Raw genomic sequence first — 25567 nt, 5'->3', positions numbered from 1 at the left:
GAAGAGCGACAGTTGGAGTAATATTTGTAGGTACAGCTAAATCAAATAAATCAACATAGTGATTATATAATTTTTCTATGTATTCATTCGCATCACCCATAGCCGTCCACAAATCAGGTTGTACTTGTTCAGAATCATTGTTAGTATTTATTTCTAAGTTAGCATAAATAATAGTACTAAAGTGGCACATAGTATTATATTTCATGCACGGATTTAGCATAGCACCAACCAAGTAAATAAAGGGAATCGAAAAAAAATATTTTTTAAATTTAGTAAACATGGCACCAACTGCTTCTTTATAACCTTCTTCATTTTTATATTCTTTGAGCAAACCAGAAATATCGGCTATATATGCCAAAATATTACAAACAATAGGATATAAGCACCGAAAAATTCAACCGTAGCTACATAAAATTTTTATAAAAACTTAACAAGATCATTAATTACAACCCAATCAGAATCATGTAGTATGCAATCAGCAGATTCAGCAAATGAACCGCAATGTTGATTAAAAGCTAGTGTAATAGGAACTCTATATTTATAACCAGTTTTTAAAAAATCATACGTAGAATTCCATATAATATCAATTTCCTCAGGCATCAATATCGGTGCAAGTCCATTTTCTTGACATTTAACTTTAAATTCTCTAATTCTTTTTCTTCGATTATTTTCTTGAATAAAACCAACAGCAAGACGGATTTTTTCAATATAAAGGTCAAAAAACTCAAGACCATCTTTTACAATTAAATTATATATATGAGATGCACATTTAATATGAAAAATTTCGGGCAACAACGGAGATAGCTTAGATTTTAATTTTTCTTATAGCAGTCTTGTTGTTAGAGGTATTATCAAAAGCAATATATAAGATTTTATTTTCGATACCATAAAATCCGAAAAACTTTAACAAGAGAATCAGCAATAAAATCTCTAGTATGTTTACGATCTTCATCATATAAAAAAGCAAGAATACGTTTTTGCATCACAAAATTACTATCCATCCAGTGACAAGTAATGGTTAAATAATTATTTTTACTTACAGCACGACCAAGATCAGAAGTTAGGGACAATCTACATTGAATATTTTTTAACAATGTTGATAAATAAAATAATTTTGTGAATGAAGTCTAAAAAATCAGATCGACGAGTACTTCTAGGAACACCATTAAACATAGGATTATAAATTGCTTGAATATAATGAATAAAGGCATCAGAAGAAGCAAAACTACAAGGAAAACAACCCATAGCTACCATTTTAGCTATTTCTTCCCGGTCCCTCAATTTATTATACTTCTTCGTTACCTAACCAGTTGCTGGGTCCATTCTAGTTTGCGTTGGCCCACCAAAATCCCCACCACATCGTGCAATATTTAACTCTCTTTCGTGAGCATTACCTATATGTCTCACTAACGTACCCGTACCCCCTTGCTTGCCTCCGCTTTTATGCTTATATATTTGTTGACAAATATTGTATTGCACCTCAGTATCTGATATACATTCAAAAAATTGCCATGCAATACTAGTTATTTTACGAGCTCTTGGGGCACGGGGAGGACGGGAAGGGAGATTAACCGATTCAGATCTAACGTTAACATTTTCTACTGCGGGTGTTTCACCAATATTTTCATCATCTTCATCTAAATTAACCGCATCTACTTTATTTTCTTCTTATATACCGTAATTTTCCTGAGCTTCTACATAATCCATATCGTGAGCACCTACACCTAAAGGTATACCTACTTCTTCCTCAAAAGGTTGATTAAATGGTGTCGGAGGCACACGGGTATATCTACTACTTGAACTACCTCTACCGCTAATAATTCGCTTTTTACTACCACTACCGCTTCCGGTACAAAATTTTTTAACACCTTTAGTAGCGAGGTTTCTTAATTTATCCATAATATAAATTAAACTGAAAAAAATTCAAAATACACAAATATAATAAAATTAAATATTCAACAATTAATACACTAAATAAAAAATAAACGTAAGAGATGGAGACAATACCAAATTTTGAAAGTATCCGAAGGTTGCGACTTTAGAAACTTCCACTCGTACTTTGTAATCACAAAATTAAAAATTTAAAGTGAGCACTTTAGAAAATTAAATTTATAGAATATTTGAGAATTGAGATTTGAGAGAATTAAAAATTGTGTGAAAAATGATTTGAAGGTGTAGGGTATTTATAGAATTTTTTTGGGGATTAAAAAATAATTTTAAAAGTAATTTTTTTTTTAATTAATTGGCTCAAACTAGCCGTTTGGACCCAAAAACAGATATATAGCCGTTGGGCCAACGTCTAGTTTGGCCCAAAATCCAAAAATTTTAAAAAAATTAAAAATAAATTCGGGCCGGGTTGGTTAACCAGAGGGCCCCAATCGGGTTAGGTCCGAGCCTGGTTAACCGGGCCCAAAATAAAAAACCCGGCCCGATACTCGGTTCCCTAATGCCCTTGGTCTTACCGGGCTGATTTCATTAAATGGGCCAGTTCGGGCCGAGTTGGGCGGAGTCAACCCGACCCGTTTGACAGGCTTACCAACAGGTAAGAAAATTAACTTTAATTGATTAAAGTATAACCGCAAAGTTAAAAAATCGAGAGAGCATCAAATTAATAAAATACTCCATAAGAACATACATCATTCAATAAATATAAATATTAACATGACATACTTACAACAACATCAAGATACATATAAGAAAGTATCAATCTCAACTTCCGTGACGAAGCAAAAACAAAAGAACACACATAAATGTGAAATAAACAATACAAATATTGAGAATTATATTAATTAACTTAGAAAAAAAGAAGTAATAAAGATACAAATTGAACCCAAATTTCAATTGTCCACAGACGAATTTATCTTTACCATATATAATAATTCATAGCATAATTTCATAAGAAAAACATTACAATCCAAAATATTGAATTAATTAACTACAATACTTTGGAGAATATTAGATGACAAATTGTCTAGATCTAAAACATGGTAATAGAGTCCTAACGTATATTTATAGAAATATTTTCTTAATAAAGTCTTATTTTAGGAGTATTTTTTTAGTTAGATAGTAGAAAGAAAAATATTAATTAATTTTTTTGCATATATTTTTGGAGTCCCATATATTTTAGGAGGTTTAGTTAATATAGTAAAAAATAATTAAATAATAAATTAAAGAAAATAGTGAAAAGACGATTTTGTCTAAGAAAAGTCTTTTAATGAAGGAAAAAAGTTCAAATAACTTTGTTTTCACACTTTTAATGTATTATAGATATAGATTATAGATATATTGTATAAGATGCACATAAAAATTGTATCTTTATTGTATAGAATACATATCTGTATAAGATATGTATCAAATTTATATCAGTATTGTATAAAACTGCTAGCAAATGGTTAGAAAACGAGACTAAAATTCAATGGTTATTTTCGTGTTAATAGTTTTATTCGAAGTACTATTTATGTCCTTTCTCCTTTTTTAATTTCTTCTATGCTAATTTCATAATCCTCTCTTTCTTTAACATTGAATGAGTAATAGATTCTCTTACAACAATCTCAAGTTAATATTATAATAATATTTAACTTCACAAATATATGTATATGATCTAAGCAAACACTACTGAATTCTCGTGACCCCATACGTATGTATATATGTTCTTTAATTTGTATATATATAAAGGGGACTTGCTCCTTAATACAAGTGTATTTGGACATGGTCCCTTCTATAAATGTTCACATATTCACAATAACCAGTTTGATCAAAATCAATTGCCTAAAAAAAATCAAAATCGATTGACTAAAAAGAAGTATACACAAAGGACAATATCCAAATACAAGTGTTAATGTTCTAATTGATTTGCCAAACACAAACCGCGAATCGTCCATAAAATTATCTAAGGATAAAAAAGTTTTGTGAATAAAAGTTCATTCCAAGTATCTTGAAGGCCAGGCAAACACCAATGAAAACAATCTGCATAGCTGAATGGATTTGCTAGTTGCTCTTGTGTTAATTTATTCCATTGCTTCTTGTAAATTGTTGTATGTGCATCTTTTCTATAACTTGATAGTTGTGTAATGTTGAGAAATGTAATTGGCTCTTTTGATTTGCCAAATTCTTCTCCAATCACTTGCATTATACTTTTTCTACTATCTGATCCCCAATAATTTGGATCCTCTATCATTTTTGTTTCATTGTAACAATTCTTATTTGGTTCTCCTCCCCATTCTGTGCTCCTGACAAACAAAGAGTGGATATGTTAATTCTCAATGGTAAAATACAATCCCAAAATTCTAAAATGTTATTTAAAATTGTTAGTTTTATTTTAGGGTTTTTTAATTGTTCACTCCCAAACTATGTGGGTGATGGTGGATGATTTGTGGTGGGAATGAGATGTTGAGAGGGGGAGATGGGGGACAATTACCAAGAAATATCATTTAAGAAACTTATTTTTTGTAATTTCACAAAAAGAACATTTTTCTTATTTATCTTATTTTTCTAAAAGAATATATTTAGCCCGCGAAATATGAGAAATTTAAAAAATATATTTTTTAAAAATATTTTCTTCATACCAAACACACTATAGTAGTTCAAGTGAAATAATAGCTTTCACTCCAACATCTTCAATTTTTTTCCCAAATTTTCCAAAACAATTACTTTCAAATACTGTTTTCCAACTTCAAATATTTTTGTTCTATTTCAATCAAATATTGTCCAAACACCAATTTATTTTCCTTTTTTTGTTAAAGCAAAAATGTACCATATAGCAAGAGAAGGAGATAGGAACATTTCTTTCTTTACTTGAGGGGAGGGATAAAAGTTTGTAGTTTTACTCACCTTTCATGAGAAGGTGACATACTAGTAAAGAAAACTCTAGTTTTTTTTGGATCCATATTCTCTTTAATCCATCTCAACATACTCCTCATTGCCATGCCATATGCCTCCTCTGTGGATACCTCCACTATATTTTTCACTTCATCATCAAAAGATCCTTGCCTACAAGCAATGAAAAATCCAGAATTTAAACGTTATAAGTTTTGAATTATAAGAAAAAATTTTGAAATAATATCTAAGCCCAAAACTCCGAGTATTTCCAATCTTAGGACCTTGTGATCGGATCTGGGGGAGGAGCTAGGGGTTCAACGAGGTTCATTTAAATCCCCTTCGCTAGAAGTTACACTGTATATAGCAGATGCTGAATTTTTTTAGTTTCTTCCTGCATGTACTTCTTTATTATTTGAATTATATTCATTTTGTGAAAATTCTGACTCGGCCACTAGTGAGATACGTAACTAACAAAGAGCATTAAATAAATAGATACATAGATAAATCAGAAGAAAGAGCCAAGGAAATTACAAAATATTAAAACGGGAGCCACTCCTCCACCAAAGGTAAGTATTAAACACAATTATGTCAGCCCCTTTCCAATTATTTCCATGTGTGTTTATTGAATCTTTTCGAACAACTCTTTCTTCAATCCTATGTTTGCCTGGATTATCAGAATTTGATTCCAGCAAAAATGGTGCCCAGTAAAACTCAATTGTTGCATTGTAAGCCTGCAAATAGAAGCTAACTTTATATATTTGTAATATGAGACCAATGTTACTAATTGATCAAATTGTAGTATGAATACAATTAGCTTTAGGAAAACCAATCTTGGTGACAATTTCTATCTCAAAGCCTAAAATCTACTATCATAATGAAGTATATTTCATGGTTTTTATCAATAGTATGGAGGATAAAGATGTACTACAGTGTTTTCTAGGCCATGTAACATGACTAGTAGACCTATTATCGTAAAGGCTACTTAATTCAATGAATTACATGTAAGATGTTCATGGTAAAGTGAAGGTATATTCAATGAATAAAATCTTTTACTTCACAGCAATGTATAGTCTATATATCATACAAGATAGAAGCTGAGGAAACATGGAAGAATCTGATCATCCCATGACTAAAGTATGGAAGAAGATAAAACGAAGTGATATTATGCACTGGGAAAAGTACTAAACAGACAACAACATTTGAGTTTTATTGCACATGTTACTCGAATAGCGGTGGTGGTAGAGGGCACTAAAGAGGATTGATGATAGAATGATCCAGGATGTGCTGGATACAATAATGCTCTATTCTTCAAGAAAGCCCGTGTTAAGTGATGATTGACAAATTGCATGTTGGGACCTGTTTCCTGAAGATTGTGTGATGAAAAAGCTGCTATTACTTAGGGAATAGATTGGACTTACCTGCCACTATCATAGTCAACCACCAACTGGACGAAAGTACAAAAGACTGGTGGAAAGCTGTTGCAACCTTTTTGTCTCAGCCAACAGTATTCTTCCTAGGTTTTCTTTTGTCATATATATATTGCTCGTCTTCTCCAACAAGAAAACCAAGCTTTCATATACTTAAACAAAAATCTCTCTTGAAGCTCTTAGATCAAAGACTCACTTTGCAACAGGGGACTGATAGCTCATCAAGTTATATTTTACTTGTTGTACTTGAGTCTTTGTATTGTGATCTTAAATGTTGCTTACTGCTGCTTGCATGATTATTAGTAGGTGTTGTAGTGTACTCATTTCTTTGTAATCACTCTAGGTGGTTTTCAAACTAGAGTTAGCTTATCATTCCAGTTAGAGTTAGCTGGTGTGTGGTGCAATAGAGTTATTGTGTGTTTTCTTTGTTATAGAGTTATTACTAGAAAAAGAAGGATTAAGAGTTTAATTCTTGAAGTTTGGAGTCTGTTTTCAAGTTGCTTGGATATAGTGAAGCTTTAGATATCCTGGAGGCAGGTCGTGGTTTTTCTCCCTTTTTCCACGTAAAATTGTTGTGTCTGTCATTTACTTTCTCTACGTACTTTATTATTAAGTTTTCCCTAGTTCTTGCTGTTTTGAATCTGTTTGGGATCAGGTCCCAAAGTTGAGGAGCAATCCACTACAACTCTTCAACCTGGAGGACATGGGGACGACACAACTGTTGCTATACTGAATTTCTTCATGTCACGGGAGCCTAGCCATTTCAGCCGACCTGAGTACTAAAGTGGAAACCCTCCTCATGATCGATTAAAAGGCAAATTGCGAAGAGATATTTGCTCAAATCCAATTCGTGAAGACAGTAAATTCAACTAATCTAAGGAACAACAATGTACAAACCAGTAAACTGCACTTCAGTGACAGTGATCTAAGGTTCAACACTCAACTTCTAATCATAGAACACATTCCATTTCTTGGTGTACTTTAACCTTAAGATACTATCACCGATTCAATGTCAACCATTGGCCGAGAAGATGCAAGGTAGAGTAGCATCCCGGACTTCAAGATTTTTGTCCTCTACAGGATGAGTACACCTACTAAAATCTATAGTGTTCTCCTTACATATATACTACTCACAACGTTTTCTATTACCTAAAAGGTTGTTATTTTGATTGAAAGGACAGCAGAAAGAACATTCCTCTGGGACAAAAGGGACTGATCTTTCACAAAAAGCATTACTAGCACGGGATACATTATGTCTACCTACACTTAAGCTCAAAAAGTCAATGATTTTTTTCCATGTTTCAGAATACAGTTAACCAACATGTTAACTAATCGATTATGATAAATTGGATCGGATTTTTGCTGTTTTTTTTCCTGCAGTACCTTGACGAGTTGCGAAAACTTCTGGATGGTATCCTACATCCAAACCAAATTCTTTTTGATTAAAAAATCTCTTTCTAGTTGCTCTGGAACAATTAGGAGATTCTCTAGAAGAAGTATGGGGTTCTGCTTCTGGCGGCTACATGCTTGGTCCCGCTTATGGGGTAAAATCAATATGTTCTGAGAAGAAAGATTGAAATATCAATCTCATCGAGATCATCGATCTCATACCAAATCCCATCAATCAAATCATTTTTTTTGAGAAATACGAGACATCTTAGTGAATACGAGCAATGCCATCGCCTACTTGAATTATGGTTCCGGTATTTACAATCTTTACTTCTCTATTATATTATTTAATATGTTCACGGATAATATTACTAATTTCGTTAGCTCAAACGGTTACCATGATTCTTTCTTTTTTGAAAGAAAAAAATAATACCTATAGCAGAAAGAATAATCAGTTATTTCTTTCATTGTTCCCAACATGCCAATATTGGTACTAATAGCTAGAGATAATTACCTTAATGGTGAAAACGTCGAAACTACCAACAGTTTTCATGGATTTAGCATTCTCAGGAATGAGTCTATGAACCAGACAAACCATAGAAACATACTGTCCTCTGTTCAAGGAATCGCCCGCGAATAACATCTTCTTCCCTCGAAGAGTTTCCAGCATTAGTGTTGCATTGAAACTGGAATATTAACAATAAAAAAATAAAGAAAAAATAGAGCTACAAAGTCTGGAGAAACACAAGTAGAATAACAATGTCTCTTATAATAAGTTACTAACTGATGAAGAGTTAGGTAAACAATTAAGCAGAGTACTATAAATACAAGTATAAGACATAATATCAGCATCTATAAGACATAATATCAGTATCCATTTGACTCTCAAAATGTGAAAAGTATCACATAAACTCGGATAAAAGGGGGTATAATATAGGGTCATATGCTCCTCCATCCCAAATTATGTAGCACGTAAAGTTTGTGACCTAAAACAAGTTTTAGAAGTTTGTGACTATAAATCATATCATTAAGCTAAAATGAAAAATTTTAAAGTTAAACTGTGTCTAAATATAGGACGGTTGACATTCTTTTTGGTTTATACCAAAAAAAATGTCGTTTTTGGGTACACAATATGTATGTTTGCACAAACACTTTAACACAAGTTCAAGAATATATCAAGAACACCTATGAAGTTTTTAACACCTTCAACACAAGTTTTTCAAAAATTATCAAAGAAGTATGTTATTTAAAGAAATAAGATGAAGAAGAAATATGTTAGAGAAATGAAGTTTTGATGATTGACGTATGAATGAAACATGTTAGTCATGCTGGTCCTTACAGGAGAAAGTGTTGAGCAAGGCTGATGATAAATCATGGTTGAAGTCAGAAGTTGATAAGCAAGCAAATTCAGCATTTGTCACGTGCAGAAAAGAAGTTTGGAAAGAAGATAAACATGACACTTGAAGATTGAGTTAATAAAGGAATCCTACCCAGACAAGGAGATAGATTGCAACAAGGAGTGAAACTAATTGAGAGTCCTATTGAAAAAAGAAGACTACATCATCTAGAGGACTTCATCAAGAGTTGGCTTAAATAAAAGAGACTACTTCAAAGAGTTTCACCCACGCACCAATAAGAAAAACATCAATCAACAAATTCGTTCTCTAGCTTGAAGAAGAACCTAGTTCCTTACTTAGAGAGTCATAGACATTGTGTAATAGATTGGTTTTTTGAGTTGTAATGAGTTTTAGTTCTAGTCTCAGTGAAATATAAATTGAGTTAGGAGTTGTGTCTTCAAGTTAGGGAACTCGAAGACTTGGGAACACTTATCTTGGGAAGATTTGTGTTATTGTAGAACTAGGAGTTAGAGTTTAATTCTTAATTTACAAGAGTCTTGTAATTTGTTGATTATTAAGGCTTAAGAGTATTAGTGAAGTTGGGGTTAAATCCTGTAAAGGTACAGGTCGTGGTTATTTACACCTTTTTTGAGATGAGTGTTTTCCACATAAAAATATTGTCTTCTCATTTACTCTTCATAAGTGAACCACATTAGTATACTTGTTCCACTGATAGGCAACTAATAGAGTAAAACAGTAAAATCAGTAGGGTACGTACTTTAACGAGTGGTATCAGAGCGAGGTTGTCTTAATCAGGTTAGCACCTAAGAAAAGATCACTATGATGAATTCCGCACCTCTTACTGGTCATAGTGAAGGTCAGTCAACTACTAGACCTCCACCCTTTGATGGTTCTCACTTTATCTAATGGAAAGCTAGGATGGAAATGTTCATTCAAGGGGAAGACTATGAATTGTGGGATAAGATCACTGATGGTCCTACTATTCCAATGAAGCTGGTTGATGGTGAACAGGTCAAGAAGGTAAGAAGTGAGTTTATTGCTGATGACTTGCTAGCATTAAAGAAGAATGCTAAGGCCAAAAATATCTTGGTCAGTGGATTATGGCCAGTTGAATACAACAGAGTATCAAACTGTACCACTGCTAAGCAAATTTAGGATGCCCTGGTCAATGCTCATGAGGGTACCTCTCAAGTAAGGAAGTTTAGAATTGTCCTTCTCTTTACTGAATATGAAGCTTTCAAGATGAAAAAGAATGGATCTCTTCATGAAATGATGACCAGGCTTACTGCACTAACAAATGAATTGACCTCCTTAGGAAAAGACATTCCCATGGAGTAACAAGTTGAAAAGGTGTTAAGGGTATTACCTAAGTCTAAATAGGATGTTAAAGTCATTGCCATTAGGGACACAAAGGATCTCACTCAAATGACATTAGATGAACTGGTAGGTAATCCGAAGACCTATGAAATGCAAATTAATAGGATCAAGAAAGAAGTGATAGCTCCTGAGAGAACCTTGGAATAGAAGGCATCAGACAGTGATAAAGAAGTTGAACTTGATGAAGAACAAGTTGCCTTCATAACTAAGAACTTCATCAAGTTCTTTAAAAATAAGAAAGGAATAGATAGCAAGAAACGTTTCAATGACAATCCAAATGGATGCTACAAGTGTGGCAAGATTGATCATCATATTAGAGACCGTCCTATATGGGAAATAGAGTGGAAGAAAGAAAGAGCTAAAAATGAATTAAAAGAAAAGGCTAAAGAAAGAGAGGAGTATGCTATGGTATCCACTTAGGGATCCGATTTAGATGAGTCAGAAAATGAAGAAATTGATGAGACTGCACTCATGGCTATTGGAGATTCAGACTTGGAAGAAGAAGAAGATGGTACTTTTGAGGTAAGCATTCTTGAGCTTAAAGAAAAACTACACTTATGTTCTAAAACAAAACTTATGTCCTTAATGAGTGCCCTAATTGATGATTTCCAAGAATTAACTTCTAATAGGGATGAGTTATTCGACAGCCTTGCAAGCCTCAAATTTGACTTCATTGATTTAGAAGCATGGAAGAATACTATTGAAAAAGAAAACAACACTCTTAAGGAATAGGTTGTACAACTTGATTCTGCAAATGTCACACTTAAAATTGAAGTACTAAAACTAACACTCATTGAAAAGGGAAGAAAGGGCCAAACCAAGGAACAAGAAAAGGTTGATCTTGAGTTAATCAAGTACAAACAACAGTGCAGTGATGCAAAAGAAAAAAAATAATTTGAGTCAAGAAATTACCAAACTAAAGCTTGATCTTGAGAGAGCAAACAGGTGTACAAATTCTTCAAGAATTATTCACAAACTAAGTAAGAAAAGTCTCAATGAAAAAGCTGGATTGGGTTTTTAAAAAAGCCTTGATATTACTGAAGATTTGTGCTACATATGTGCCAATTCAGGTTATCTAACTATTGAATGTCCTGTTGCTACTAAAAGCTATTCTGGCAAATAACCAGCTCAAACCAATATAAGAAAAACAAAATCTGTGAAAAGAAATAGGTTTTGCAACTTGTTGCCTGCATGGACTAAAAGAAATCTGATTCATCATTTTACTCATACAAATGGCCCAAGCTTGTCTGTGTTCCTAAATCTAACCCCTAATTTACTTTTGCAGGTGAGAGTGAAAGGAAACAAAAAATATTAGTACCTGGATAGTGCTTGCTTAAGACATATGACTGGTAATAAAGAAAAATTCCTTTTACTCTCCAAAATAAGTGAGGGTGGAGTTTCATTTGGTGATAACAAAAAGGGAATCATTACAGGAGTTGGAAAGATTGGTACATCTGAGTCAAGGGAATTGGAGGATGTCTACCTTTTGGAGGGATTGAAGCACAATCCACTCAGCATATCACAACTGCGCAATAAAGGTAACAAAGTTATTTTTACTTCTGCAGGAGTCAAAGTCAAAAGGATGGACACCAAGGAGGTTGTACTCACTGCAAGATGACACAAGAATGTGTACAAAACTAATACAATGACAATACCAGGAACAAATTTGACCTGTTTAAGTGCTATAAAAAATGATCTCCTTCTTTGGCACATGATACTTGGACATGTAAGTCTGAAACAATTAAACAAAACGCTCTTCCAAGGATATGGTACTGGGCTTTCCCAAACCCAAATTCAAGAAAGAAAAGGTTTGCAGTGCTTGTGTAAGGGGGAAGCAGGTAAAATCTTCTTTCAAGCCAAAGAACCATGTCAGTACAAGTAAGTTCCTTTACCTGATCCATATGGATCTGTGTGGGCTAATGAGACTGCAAAGTAGAGATGGAAAAAGGTATGTTTTTGTGATTGTTGATGATTATTTCAGATTTACCTAAACATTGTTTCTAGCTTACAAAGAAGATGATTTTGATGCATTTACTATTTTCATTAAGAAAATTGAAAAGAAACAAGGCACTTCCCTAATTTCCATAATATCTGACCATGGTACAAAATTTAAAAATGTTAAGTTTTTGGAATTTTGTTCTGTAAATGGCATTGATCAAAATTTCTCTGCTCCCAAAACACCTCAATAGAATGGAGTAGTAGAAAGGAAAAATAGGACTTTGAAATATATGGCTAGAATAATGATGCTTGTAGAAAATCTTGCTAAAAACCTTTGGGCTGAGGCAATTAGTACTTCTACATATATTATAAATAGATGCATGATCAGATCTATTCTAGAGAAGACTCCCTATGAATTACTAAAAGTAAGAAAACCAAATATGTTTCATTTTAGAACTTTTGGTTGTAAATGTTTCATTCATAAAAATGGAAAGGATTAACTAGGAAAATTTGATACTAAGAGTGATGAGGGAATCTTATCAGGATATTCACATCATATTAAGGCATAGAGGGTTCTAAACAACAGAACAAATTATGTTGAAGAAAGTGTGCATGTAGTTTTTTATGAATCTTGTGCCAAGACTAACTTACAGGAATGGCATGATTTAAAGGAATAGGTTACTCAACACGGTCCATCTACTGGAGTTACCAAACATGAAGGTACCTCAACAGGGGGAACTGATTCTGGAGGCACATTGACAGGAGGAACTGAGCCACCAAATACCCCAGCTCAGAATAATTGCAGTAATCCTAGTACCTCACTAGGATTGGTCACAAAAGAATACAAGTATCAAGGATCACATCCTATTAAAAATGTACTCACCAATCTCACATCTGGGATCACCACAAGGTCTGGGTTAAGAAACATGTGTGCCTTCAAAGCATTCCTGTCAGAAATTAAGCCAAAGAAAGTGTCTGAAGCACTGCTTGATGCTGATTGGATCATAGCCATGCAAGAAGAGTTAAATTAGTTTGAAAGAAGCAAAGTGTGACACTTAGTTCTTCTTCCAAAAGATAGAACCGTGATTGGAACTAAGTGGATGTATAGAAACAAGGTTAATGAACATGGAACAGTTATAAGGAACAAGGTAAGATTGGTGGTCCAAGGATACAATCAAGAAAAAGGCATAGACTTTGATGAGACCTTTGCTCCTGTTGCTAGAATTGAAGCAATAGGACTTATTGTAGCTTTTGCAGCTTATATGGAGTTCATTCTCTATCAAATGGATGTTAAGAGAGCCTTTTGAATGGAATTCTGAAGAAAAAGGTGTATGTCAACAACTACCAGATTTTGAAAGTAAGGAGTTTCCTGATCATGTGTACAGGCTTGACAAAGCTTTGTATGGACTGAAACAAGCTCCAAGCGCTTGGCATGAGAAATTGTTAAAATTTCTCTTGGAGCCTGGTCATGCTAGAGATAAAATTGACAACACTCTTTTCTTGAAAACTAATGGAAAAGATCTGTTGGCTGTGCAGGTGTATGTTAATGACATTATTTTCAGCTCCACAAACATAAATATGACACATGACTTTGCAAAACTCATGAGTTATGGATTTGAGATGAGTACGATGGAAGAGCTAAATTACTTTCGAGGATTGCAAATCAAACAAACAGTATCTGGAACCATTATCCATCAACAGAAGTATGTCAAGGAAATTCTCAAAAGATTTTCCATGGAAGAGGCAAAAGAGATCACTACTCCAATAGTCACTGCCACAAAACTAGATTAGATGAAACAGGTCTGATATGGAGCAAAATTATACAAAGAGATAATAGAATCATTACTGTATCTTACAGCAAGCAGACCTGATATTGTGTTCAGTATAAGACTATGTGCAAGGTTTCAAGCAAATCCTAAAGAATCTCATTTGAAATTTGCGAAGAGAATCTTTAGATATCTCAAAGGAACTAGTGCTCTTGGCCTATGGTATTCAAAAGATAGTAATTTTAACTTGGTGGGTTATTCTGATGCTGACTATGCAGGCTATTTGGTGGATAAAAAGAGCAACACAAGCATGACACACTTCCTTGGATCATGTTTAATTACCTAATCCACTAAGAAACAAAACTCAGTAGCTCTGTCTACTGTTGAGGCTGAGTATGTTCCTGCTGGATCTTGTTGTGCTCAGTTGTTATGGATTAAACAACTCATGGATTTTGGAGTGGATGTTGGATGTGTTCCTACTTTTTGTGACAATACAAGTGCCATTAATATTACAAAAAATCCTGTTCGGTATAAAAGAACTAAATATATTGATATTAGACATCACTTTCTTAGAGATATTGTTGAAAAAAGCCTTATATTAATCAAGTTCTGTTCTACTGAAGAACAAATTGATGATATATTCACTAAGGCATTAAGCAGGGAACACTTTGAAAAAAATACGTTAGCTTTGGGGATGATTAAGATTGCATAAATCTCCCCAAATGATTGACTAGAAAAGTTGATGAGCTTTTGTATTTTTGTTGATTAATCCAGTCTTGCACAGTTAGTTATGTGTCCTAATTCCAAAATGGTTAGTGATATAACCTTTATTTGTTTAATTTTTTTAGTGATGTTAGAACACTTAAAGCAATTGTTGTTCAGAATTTTCAAGAGTCCAGGTATGATTATCAACTTACCTTAAATTAACTAAGGAGAAACATGTTTTCTCTCTTGGTTCTTTAAATTTTTCTAACAGCCAAATCCCAAGAGTCCAATATTTTCAAAAAACTGCCACCACAATCCCATCACCACTGTAACTCTTCATCATTATCCTGTCACCCATCAAATCCTCCATCATTGTTGTTGAGGACCATGATCTTGTTGAACGACCATGATCTTGTTGAACCTTGTCCTGTTGTACCCACTCCTAGAACTCCTCATACTCGCTGAAAGAAATAATAGGAAGAAACATCCTTTGTTGAAGCTCTTCAAGCTAGCAAAAGAAAATGAGTAAATACACCTGTTCCTCCCCCTTCTTCTCCTTCTCCCCCATCTTTCTCTCATGATGTGCTACTCCGTTCTGTATGTAAAAGCAAAATAGTGAAATAGACTATTCCAAAATCCTCTGCCTTTTGTACGCCTTCGAGTTAGCCAAAATCCACTCCTACTCCTAAGACTTCATCCTCTTCTAAGTCCACTACAAAAAGAGCCTCCACACGTTTAAAGAAACAGGTTGACATACTTGTTCCCCAATTCCTCTGAATCTGAGTCACTTCCTGATGCTTCTACTAAGTTAGACCTTGACTTTGAGCTTGATGAATTACCTATAAATCTTGGTTCTCCTACAGAGCATCTTCTACATTTTCAGAATCGTAAGTTGGCTAAAGGATGAGTTGTTAGTGGTTTTGGGGGTACTGACATAGAAGTTTTGTTAACAAAATTAGAGGCCCAGGGGTGGTCACACTAATTTCTTCAAGGAGATTCATAAAGAAATTCTGCAAAAGCTAAGATTTATGAATTCTAAGCCAATGGGGTTGCTATTGGAGAAATGTTCTCCACCACTGTAAGGGGGTTATAATAAATCTTTATATTGCTGATATTTCCAGAATCTCACACATTCCTATGGGGGGATAGGGTCACTATATCAAGGTCACTTGGCTACCCCTTGACAATATTGCATCAGCACTTGATATTTCATGAAAGTTTTTTGGTAATCCTTAGTTTGTCAACCATCGTAGAGTTATCAAGAGAGAGATGTCTCCAATTCATCGTCTCTATTTTGATGTTGTTCACAAGATAATTACACCTAGAAAGGAAAGAAGGACTGTAGCAAATTGCCTTGATCCTACTCTCATGGAACTGCTTGATACTAAGGTGAAAATTGATCTGCCTAGGATTATTCTACAGTACATGCAAAGGGTTCTTCTTAAAGATGTGAATGGTCATGCTCTCCCTTATGAATTTTGGCTCATTCCTATATTTGAAGAATTTAGGGTACCTGTTCAAGTGTGGACTCCGCAGACCACCAAAGATGTTATAGGAACAGTGAACCATATGGAACTACCTGTTTTAAAGAATGCACTTATTGCTAAGACTGGTGAATTGAAAGCTGCACATGCTGAAAATCTGCAACTTCATGCTCAATTGCTTCTCTTCAAGCTGCCCTTGAGAGTGAAAGATCCTCAAATTCTAAAATCGTGAGCAAATTGACTGCTCTCATTCCCTCTGCTTTCTCTTCCTCAAATTAACTCTTTTCCTAGCACCTTAGGAGTACTTCTATTTTTGTGATTGGCCTGTTTATCTTTATCAGTGTTTTGGTATTAGTTGATTATAGCTTGCTCTTGGATGTACTAACTTCATTGCTTTTTATTTCTTTCTTTTGTTTAATCTAATAAAGGATGGATCTTTACTCCAGCTTTTGATTATTTTATTGGTAACCTCAGTGGCCATGGACTATTAAACTTCTTTTACTTCAATGAGAAATTTCTTTTCGATGATGTCAAAAGGGGAAAGAATTATATTATGCAATGTTTATACTTAAATAACTAACCTGTTTCATTCTAGTTATCCCTGTGCTTAATTTTTTATTGAGTATGTTAGGGACTTAAGAGAAAAGTTGTGATGTTGTGATACTGTGAAACATGTGCTGGTTTGTCATCATAAAAATGGGGAAATTATTAGAGAAATAAAGTTTTGATGATTGACTTATGAATGAAACATGTTAGTCATGTTGCTTCTCACAGGAGAAAGTGTTGAGTAAGGCTAATGATAAATCATGGTTGAAGTCAGAAGTTAATAAGCAACCAAATTCAGAATTTGTCTCATGCAAAAAAGAAGTTTGGAAAGAAGATAAACATGACACTTGAAGATTGAGTTAATAAAGGAATCCTACCCAGAAAGAAGATAGATTGCAACAAGGAGTGGAACTAACTGAGAGTCCTATTGAAGAAAGAAGACTACATTATCTAGAGGAATTCATCAAGAGTTGGCTTAAATAAAAGAGACTACTTCAAAGAGTTTCACTCACGCACCAATAAGAAAAGCATCAATCAGCAAATTCGTTCTCTAGCTTGAAGAAGAACCTAGTCCTTTACTTAGAGAGTCGTACACTTTGTGTAATATGTTGGTTCTTTAAGTTGTAATGGGTTTTGATTCTAGACTCAATGAAATATAAACTGAGTTAGGAGTTGTGTCTTAAAGTTAGGGAACTCGAAGACTTGGGAACACTTATCTTGGAAAGATTTATGTTATTGTAGAAATAAGAGTTAGAGTTTAATTTCTAGTTTACAAAAGTCTTGTAGTTTGTTGATTGTTGAGTCTCAAGAGTATTAGTGAAGTTGGGGTTAAATCCTATAAAGGTACAGGTCATGGTTTTTTACACCTTTCTTGAGCCGGGTGTTTTCCAGGTAAATATATTGTCTTCTCATTTACTCTTCATAAGTGAACCACGTTAGTGTACTTGTTCCAATGATAGCCAACTAATAGAGTAAAATAGTAAAATCAGTAGGGTATACACTCTAATAAAATAGAACCAAGTCCTCCGATTTCACGGAGTGTCCTTAAGGAATTAATTCCCCTCAAGTACCCGAGGTTGCAAAATTTTTGCTCCAGGATAAAATAGCTTATAATCAGAATGCAGTGGTACCTCAAACCTTTTGATTCTTCGAACACACTCAACGGTAGATTATCATAATGAGTTTTTAGAAGTAGAAGAGTGTTTTTCAATGCAGAAATTTTTCATTCTACCTGAGGAAAAAGGTTCGAGTATTTATAGCCATCAAATGTCCCTTTGGAAAGGAAGCAATAGATCATAGAAGGGTATATCATTTCAGAATAGTCACGTTTTTCTGAATAGTCACATCTAACCGAATAGTCACTCCTTTTTGAAACAGTAAGTCTTTTTCTCGAAAGATTTTGTCCCTCTATTTTTTATTCACACCAATTGAACCCAACAATCCCCCATATAAATGGGGAGTGGATACTCTTTATAAAAATTTTATGGACAAGTATGTGATCAGAAAGCAAGAACTAATTGCATCTGGATAATAAGGTTTCCCTTTAAACTTTTCGTAGTGAACATGCATCGGATGTACTCAGTTAGTCGATAGATTTGATATCTTTAAACCGTTGAGCTTTAATGTACACCTATTCACATGTCATACAACCCACCTTTTACCATTTATGGTTCTCACAATTTTATTTGTTTCAATCATGAACACGTCCTGATTTCATAAGAGCTTAGAGAATAGACCTTTACTAACATTCTCCTTGAAACGACTTCAACTTCACCCTCATATAGGTGATTTCTACTTGTTAAATCATATAGATTAAACTATTTGATCAAATCTGCCAAATTTAGATAATCATTAAAAGGCTTCGCACCACAAACCTTATCCTTATTTACTAAACATCGTCTACATCATGAGAATGGATTAGGTGTATTGAAAATATTGAACCTTTCAGTCACAAATTTGTTTGATCTCCTTGAAACCAACTCTTGGGATCTCCAATTCGCTAGGTAGAGTTACCACCATGCTGATTTGTCCTAGGTCGTAAACCCATTTTCTTTGATGTTCTCTCAACTCCTTCTCTAGATAATCCTTTTATAAATGAATCCAATATATTATCCTTCGACTTCACACAGTCAACAGTGATAATTTCACTAAAGAGTAGTTCTCTAACGGTATTATGTCTCCGTCTTATATGACAAAATTTACTGAATACATCATCATCCCTTCCCTACGTATCGCCACTTGGCTATCACATTGTATACATACTAGTGTCAATGGTTTGGGCCAATAAGGAATATCTTCCAAGAAATTTCGAAGCTATTCAACTTTTCACCAACTTTATCTAATGCAATAAATTCAGATTCCATAGTAGTGCGAGCAATACATATCTATTAAGATGATTTCCAAGAGACTGCTCCTCCATATTTAGTAAATACATATCCACTCGTGGATTTAACTTCATTTGATATGGTGATCCAATTTGCATAACTATATCCTTCAATTACCATAGGATATTTATTATAATGCAAAGCATAGTCTTGAGTGTATTTAAGATACCCCAAAACTCTTTTCATTGCCATCCTGTGAGTTTTATTGGGATTACTCGTGTACAAACTCAACTTACTAATAGCACATAATGTCTAGCCGTATACAATTCATGATATACATTAAACATCCAACACTCTTGCATATTCCAACTGTGAGTCACTTTCACCTTTATTCTTTTGAAGTGCAAAGCTCACGTCCAATTGAGTCTTGGCAATATCGAAATCCAAATATTTGAACTTTTCAAGTACCTTTTCGATGTAATGATACTGTGACAACGCCAATACTTGTGGAGTTTCATGGATTCTTATTCCTAAAATCACATCCGCAACTCTGAGATCTTTCATAGCAAACTTGCTCTCAAGCATTTGTTTCGTAGCATTTATGTCAAAAATATCTCTATTGATTATCAACATATCATCCACATACAAACAAACAATGACCTTGTGATTTGGAGTGTCTTTAATGTAAACACACTAATCACATTTATTTATCTTGAACCTATTTGCCATCATGATTTGGTTAAACTTAGCATACCACTATTTAGGTACTTGTTTTAGTCCATAGAGTGACTTAACTAGTCTGCACACATTTTTTCTTTACCAGGAACCATAAAACCCTCGGGTTGTTTCATGTAAATTTATTCCTCCAATTCTTTATTTAGGAATGTTATTTTCCTATTCATTTGATGAATTTCAAGATCATATATTGCCGCCAAGGCAATTAACATCCGAATTGAAGTTATCCTTGTTACAGGTAAGTATGTATCAAAGTAATCAAGCCTTTCGTTCTGTTTGAAGCCTTTTACTACAAGTCTTGCCTTGTATTTATCAATAGTATCATTCACTTTCATTTTCCTTTTGAAGATCCATTTATAACCTAAAGGTTTATTTCCTAAAGGAAGATCAACCAACTGCCAAGTATAGTTACTCAAGATCACTATTGTTTGCTTCTTTCCAAATGGATGAGTTGGAAAATGAAATTGATTCTTTAAATGTTTAATGCTAATTTTCTAAGAGAAATGTTACAAAATTTGATCCAAACGAAGTTGACTTTCTTTGACGTGTACTACATCTTGGATTCTCATCATTATATATATCCTCACTTAGTTTATCTCGAAGTTATTTAGACCCTCCATTAGATTGTTCATGTCTAGTTTTTTACGGATAAATGTGTTCAGAGAACTCAACATTATCTGATTTAATTACCGTATTTACATTGATATCTGAAATTTCAAATTTATGAATAAAAAATCGACATGTTTTACTACTTTTAGCATATCCTATGAACACGTAGTCCACTGTCTTATGTCCAATATTCACCCTTTTAGGCATAGTAACTTGAACTTTCGCTAGACATCCCCACACTTTGAAATATTTCAAGTTGGGTTTTCTTTCTTTCCATGCTTCATATGAAATTAATTGTGTATTACTATGGGGCACTCTATTGAGTATTCGGTTAGATGTAAGGATAGTTTTCCCCCACAAGCTTTGTGGTAAACCTAAACTGATGAGTAAGACATTCATTATTTCTTTTAAGGTTCGGTTTTTTCTTTTCACAATTTCATTAGACTTAGGTGAATACGGGGCAGTAATTTGATGGAAAATTCCATTCTCTACACATATTTCTGCAAAAGGAGATTCATATTCTCCACTTCAATTACTTCTTATCATTTTGATCTTTTTTTCTTACTGATTTCAACTTCTGTTTTCTATTGCCTAAACACATCTATTGCTTCATCCTTATTGTTTAGCAAATAGACATAAAAGTACCTAGAGCAATCGTCAATAAAAGTTATAAAATACTTTTTTCCACCACGAGATGGTGTTGACTTCATATCACAAATGTCAGTGTGGATTAAGTCTAAGAGATTGAAATTTCTTTCAACGGACTTACACGAATACTTAACATACTTTGATTCCACACATGTTTGACATTTTGATTTATTACACTCCAAGTTTGGATAAAATTTTAAGTTAATTAGTTTTTGCAAGGTTTTATACTTGACATGTCCTAAACGACTATGCCACAAATCGTTTGACTCTAGCAAGTAAGAAGAGGCTTCAGCTTTCTTCATTTCAACAACCATTACATAAAGTTTGAAAAGACCCTCATTGAGGTAGCCCTTTCTTACATATGTTTCATTCTTGCCTATTACAACATTCTCTGAAACAAACACACACTTAAACCTGTTTTTAATGAGAAGTGTTATCGACACTAAGTTTTTTCTAATAGTAGGAACATGGAGAATATTGTTGAGAATCAACGACTTGTCGGAAGTCACTTTTGAGAATATCTTCCCACTTCCTTCAACTTTGATTTTTGCATTAGTTCCCATGAAGATCACTTCTTTGGGACCAATGGGATCATAAGTAGCAAAAGCTTCTTTGTCTGCTTAAACATGTCTAGTGGCTCCTAAATTAAACCACCATTCATTTGGATATCCAACTAGATTGCTTTCAGTAATCATCTCACATAGATTTTCAATCTTTCTAGTTGTTTCCAACATGTTTATCTAATCTCTTTTCTTGTTCTTATTTAGAACTTGACTATTTAGAGCTTTGTTGCATACATCACTACAAATGTAGCAATTGTCTTTGAACATTTTCTTATATTGCTCTTTCTATTGTCCAGAAAACTTCTTCATCTTCTTATCATTTTGAGCATCATCCTTAACAGGATTTGCAACCATAATTGATGATTTTTTATTGAACTCATTATCCTGATCTATCTTGGAATGATTCACAAGATCTTTCAAATCAAACAATTGATTTTCAATCATTATTTTTATTTTTCAAGAATATGAGGATCTTTGCTTGTGAACATTTGCATTGCAAATTTGGCCAGTCAAAATGACATCATTTGCTGCCATTCTTTGAAATTCACATCAATTTTTTTTCTAATTTCTCTGTCGTTTTCATGGCTAGAGCAATACCTGAACGACTTAATGACACAACATTGATTGCCGTTGGGACAACACCATTCACAACCAAATCAATTTATTGTTCAGTTTCATTCGTCATTTTCCTTTCAATCTTTGACATACTCTTTAGTATTTGAGAATACTAACAATAAAGAATTTAATCTTTAGCCAATCCGTTTCTAGTCAATGATGACGTTGTTATATCTTCAAATAATCAACTGAATGAACTATGAAACATGACGAAGTTTTTATAACTTCAAATCATAATCAAATTCAAACAGAGTGAAATCCCACAGATTTTAAACTCAAGAAACCGATACAGAGATTTTACTGAATCGGTGAAATTTTTATATTCTTCGAACCAAATTCTCATATTGATTTCTCCATGAAGTTTTTATATTTTTCTAATCGAGGGAGTAGAAATCAAAAGATTTTAGTCTCCACAAAATCAGACCCAATACAGATTAACCAGATACTTGATTTATAAATGGCGATAAATTATTTTTTTTCTCACCAAACAAGCACAAAAATAAATATTTTTATACTTTTCTTAAAATTGTTGTTTTTCTCAATTTTGATAAAATCTGTATTTTTCAACAATAACTTCAAACACATATTCAAATTAACATATGAACAATCAAATGAAGGTTCAACCCAACTTATGAACATCAACAAAATGAAGTTTAAACTATTTTTTAGAAAATAACAAAACCAAAAGCTTCAAGTACTTGAAACACAAGTTCAAAAAATTGAAGAACTTTCAATATGAAGTTCAAACTATTTACTGAAAAAACAATGAACAAAACAATACAAATTAGTATTTAATTACTTAAGATTGTTGTTTTCGGTTACACAATCTGTTTGTTTGCACAAACACTTCAACACAAGTTCAAGAATATATCAAGAACACCTATGAAGTTTTTAATACCTTCAACACAAGTTCTTCAAGAACTGTCAAAGAAGTATGCTAGTTAAAGAAATAAGATGAAGAAGAAATAGAACCAAGTCCTCTGATTTCACGGAGTGTCCTTAAGGAATTAATTCCCCTCAAGTACCCGAGGTTGCGGAATTTTTCCTCCCAGGATAAAATGGCTCACAATCAGAATGTAGCGGTACCTCAAACTTTCTGATTCTTCAAACACACTCAACGGTAGATGATCACAAAGAGTTCTAGAAATGGAAAAGTGTTTTTCAATGCAGAAATTTTTCATTCTACCAGAGGAAAAAAGTTTAGGTATTTATATCCATCAAATGCTCCTTCGGAAAGGAAGCAATGGTTCATGGAAGGGTGTATCATTTCGGAACAATCATATCTTTTCTGAACAGTTACATCTGATTGAACAGTCATCCCTTTTCCGAAACAGTGTGTCTTTTACTCAAAGAGTTATGTTCCTCCATTTTCCATTCACACCAATTGAACCCAACAAAGTAAAGCATGTCAAATAAATTAGAGTGGAGGGTATAGTAAAACTAAATGTGTACTTTTACTTAATCCAAATTTTTAAAAAAATATTTCTGAGGATGAATTAGTGGGTGGACTGAAGGGGTAAAATCTATTAATCGAAGATTAAATATGTTAGTCAAATAAATATCACAAGTAACAAAATTAAATACAGCTTATTCCAAAAATTTCTCTTAGTTTCTTAAATTCTGTGCCCAAGCAAGCTCAGACAATTAACTGAAACTGAGGAATAGTAGTTTGGTTAAACCCATGGCTCAATAGTTACATCCACCAATGTTCTAATAATTTCATAGAGTTCGTTTGACTTAGTTACAGTGACAATATAAAAGAATTTTACCTCGGGAGAGAACAACCGTGAGGTTGCCATCTCCAGTGTTGATAATCTTTATCTGGCCTGCCATGTTCTTGACAAGTCAATTGTGGTTGTATATAAGGACATTCTGATTCTTCATATAAAGGCCTTTTCTCATCCCAAATCCATTTTCCATTGAACACATTGCATCCTTCCTTTGTCTCTCCTATGGCAAATGGTAATTTCTCTTTGTACTTCTCTATCAATACAAATTCATTATATACAGTCAATTTCTTTTTAAAAAAAAATACAATCAATTTCACTCACACTTCATGCATGCAAAAAACCAAAAAACTGAAAAAGATTTAACTTTTTTAACTTTTTTTTTTTTTTTTTTTTTAAAATTGTTTGGTTCCTTCATGTGATGTTTGGTTCATTTCTAAACTCACGGATTCTAGATTTCTGATGCAACTTTCTCTCAGATAGCGGCAGAGCTATTCTTGTCAAAGGGGTGTCAATTGATACCTCTTTACTGAAAATTGCACAATATAGACAAGCTAATTTTTTAATTTATGTTATATTATATGTAGAATCAAGGGGTGTCAATTGATACCTCTTTACTGAAAATTGCACAATATAGACAAGCTAATTTTTAATTTATGTATATTATATGTTGAATCTGCTTGAATGATGTAAATGAAGTTTTCCATAATGAAAATTTTGGCTCCTCCGCAAAGGAATTCTAAAGTTTTTGATTAGTTTGTTATGTTTTTATACACAAGTAGGATTGATAATCTCACTTGTATCATATAATTACATTCGCAACCATATGAATAGGTCCAAAAAAGACCTCGATATAGCTTCTTACGATTTTCCGATGAAAGCAATATGACTAATAGTAACTCAAATGTAAATAACATTTTATATGATAATACCAAGAGATTAATCGGAGCATTTTATTCATTAATGAACGAGGAATTGCAAACTTAATAATTTCTGAGTAAACACACGTTCTAAAAAAAGATACTTTTGAGGAAAAGAAAAGAATGTTGATCAAACTTACTAGGAGATTTTGGATTTGGCCAAATCAAATTGGCCAAGGATGTGACTGATGGAGAAGAAGGAACAAGATAGGATGAGTAAGTGATCAAAAATACAACCAACGTTAGTAATAAAAATAAATAATTATAAAAACGAGTTTTTCTGAAGAGAAATAAAGGAGGCAATTCCATCTATTGAGTGTCAAAAATATTATAGGCTTGAATTTTAATCAAGGGTTATTTTATATTTGGATTTATGTTGAAGCCTCTAGCATGATTAACACATTGAATGAAAAATTAGAGATAAGTTAGATTCATTGTTTTTTTAATTAAGGTATATTATCTTTTTTTTCTAAACTAGGCAATCGATATCAGTAATAATTATTAATGTGTCTACAAAAGGTTCGTGTTCGTTGAATTTGGGGCAAATCTTTTGTAATTAATGCGCCCGTCAAAAGGTAGGAGTAGGGACTTTCTGGAGCGTTTTATTCTAAACTAGTG

The 25567-nt window shown here is 33.4% G+C and overlaps 1 protein-coding gene across 1 annotated transcript; it reads right to left on the bottom strand.

Moving 5' to 3' along the window:
- Positions 1–3777: 3777 nt before the first annotated feature.
- LOC107872068 (protein trichome birefringence-like 33) lies at positions 3778–25258 on the bottom strand. Its single transcript, XM_047413337.1, has 6 exons — positions 25090–25258; positions 24072–24285; positions 8149–8320; positions 5350–5549; positions 4831–4989; positions 3778–4229 (listed from the first exon to the last, which is right to left on the bottom strand). Exons 1-6 carry the CDS (start codon positions 25256–25258, stop codon positions 3890–3892), a joined length of 1254 nt encoding a protein of 417 aa, XP_047269293.1. The 3' UTR covers positions 3778–3889.
- Positions 25259–25567: the final 309 nt, after the last annotated feature.

This window comes from Capsicum annuum, chromosome 5, assembly GCF_002878395.1.
Source record: "Capsicum annuum cultivar UCD-10X-F1 chromosome 5, UCD10Xv1.1, whole genome shotgun sequence".
Lineage (NCBI taxonomy): Eukaryota > Viridiplantae > Streptophyta > Magnoliopsida > Solanales > Solanaceae > Capsicum > Capsicum annuum.
The sequence above is the reverse complement of the archived record's forward strand: the minus strand, read 5'-3'. Positions and strand labels throughout refer to the sequence as shown.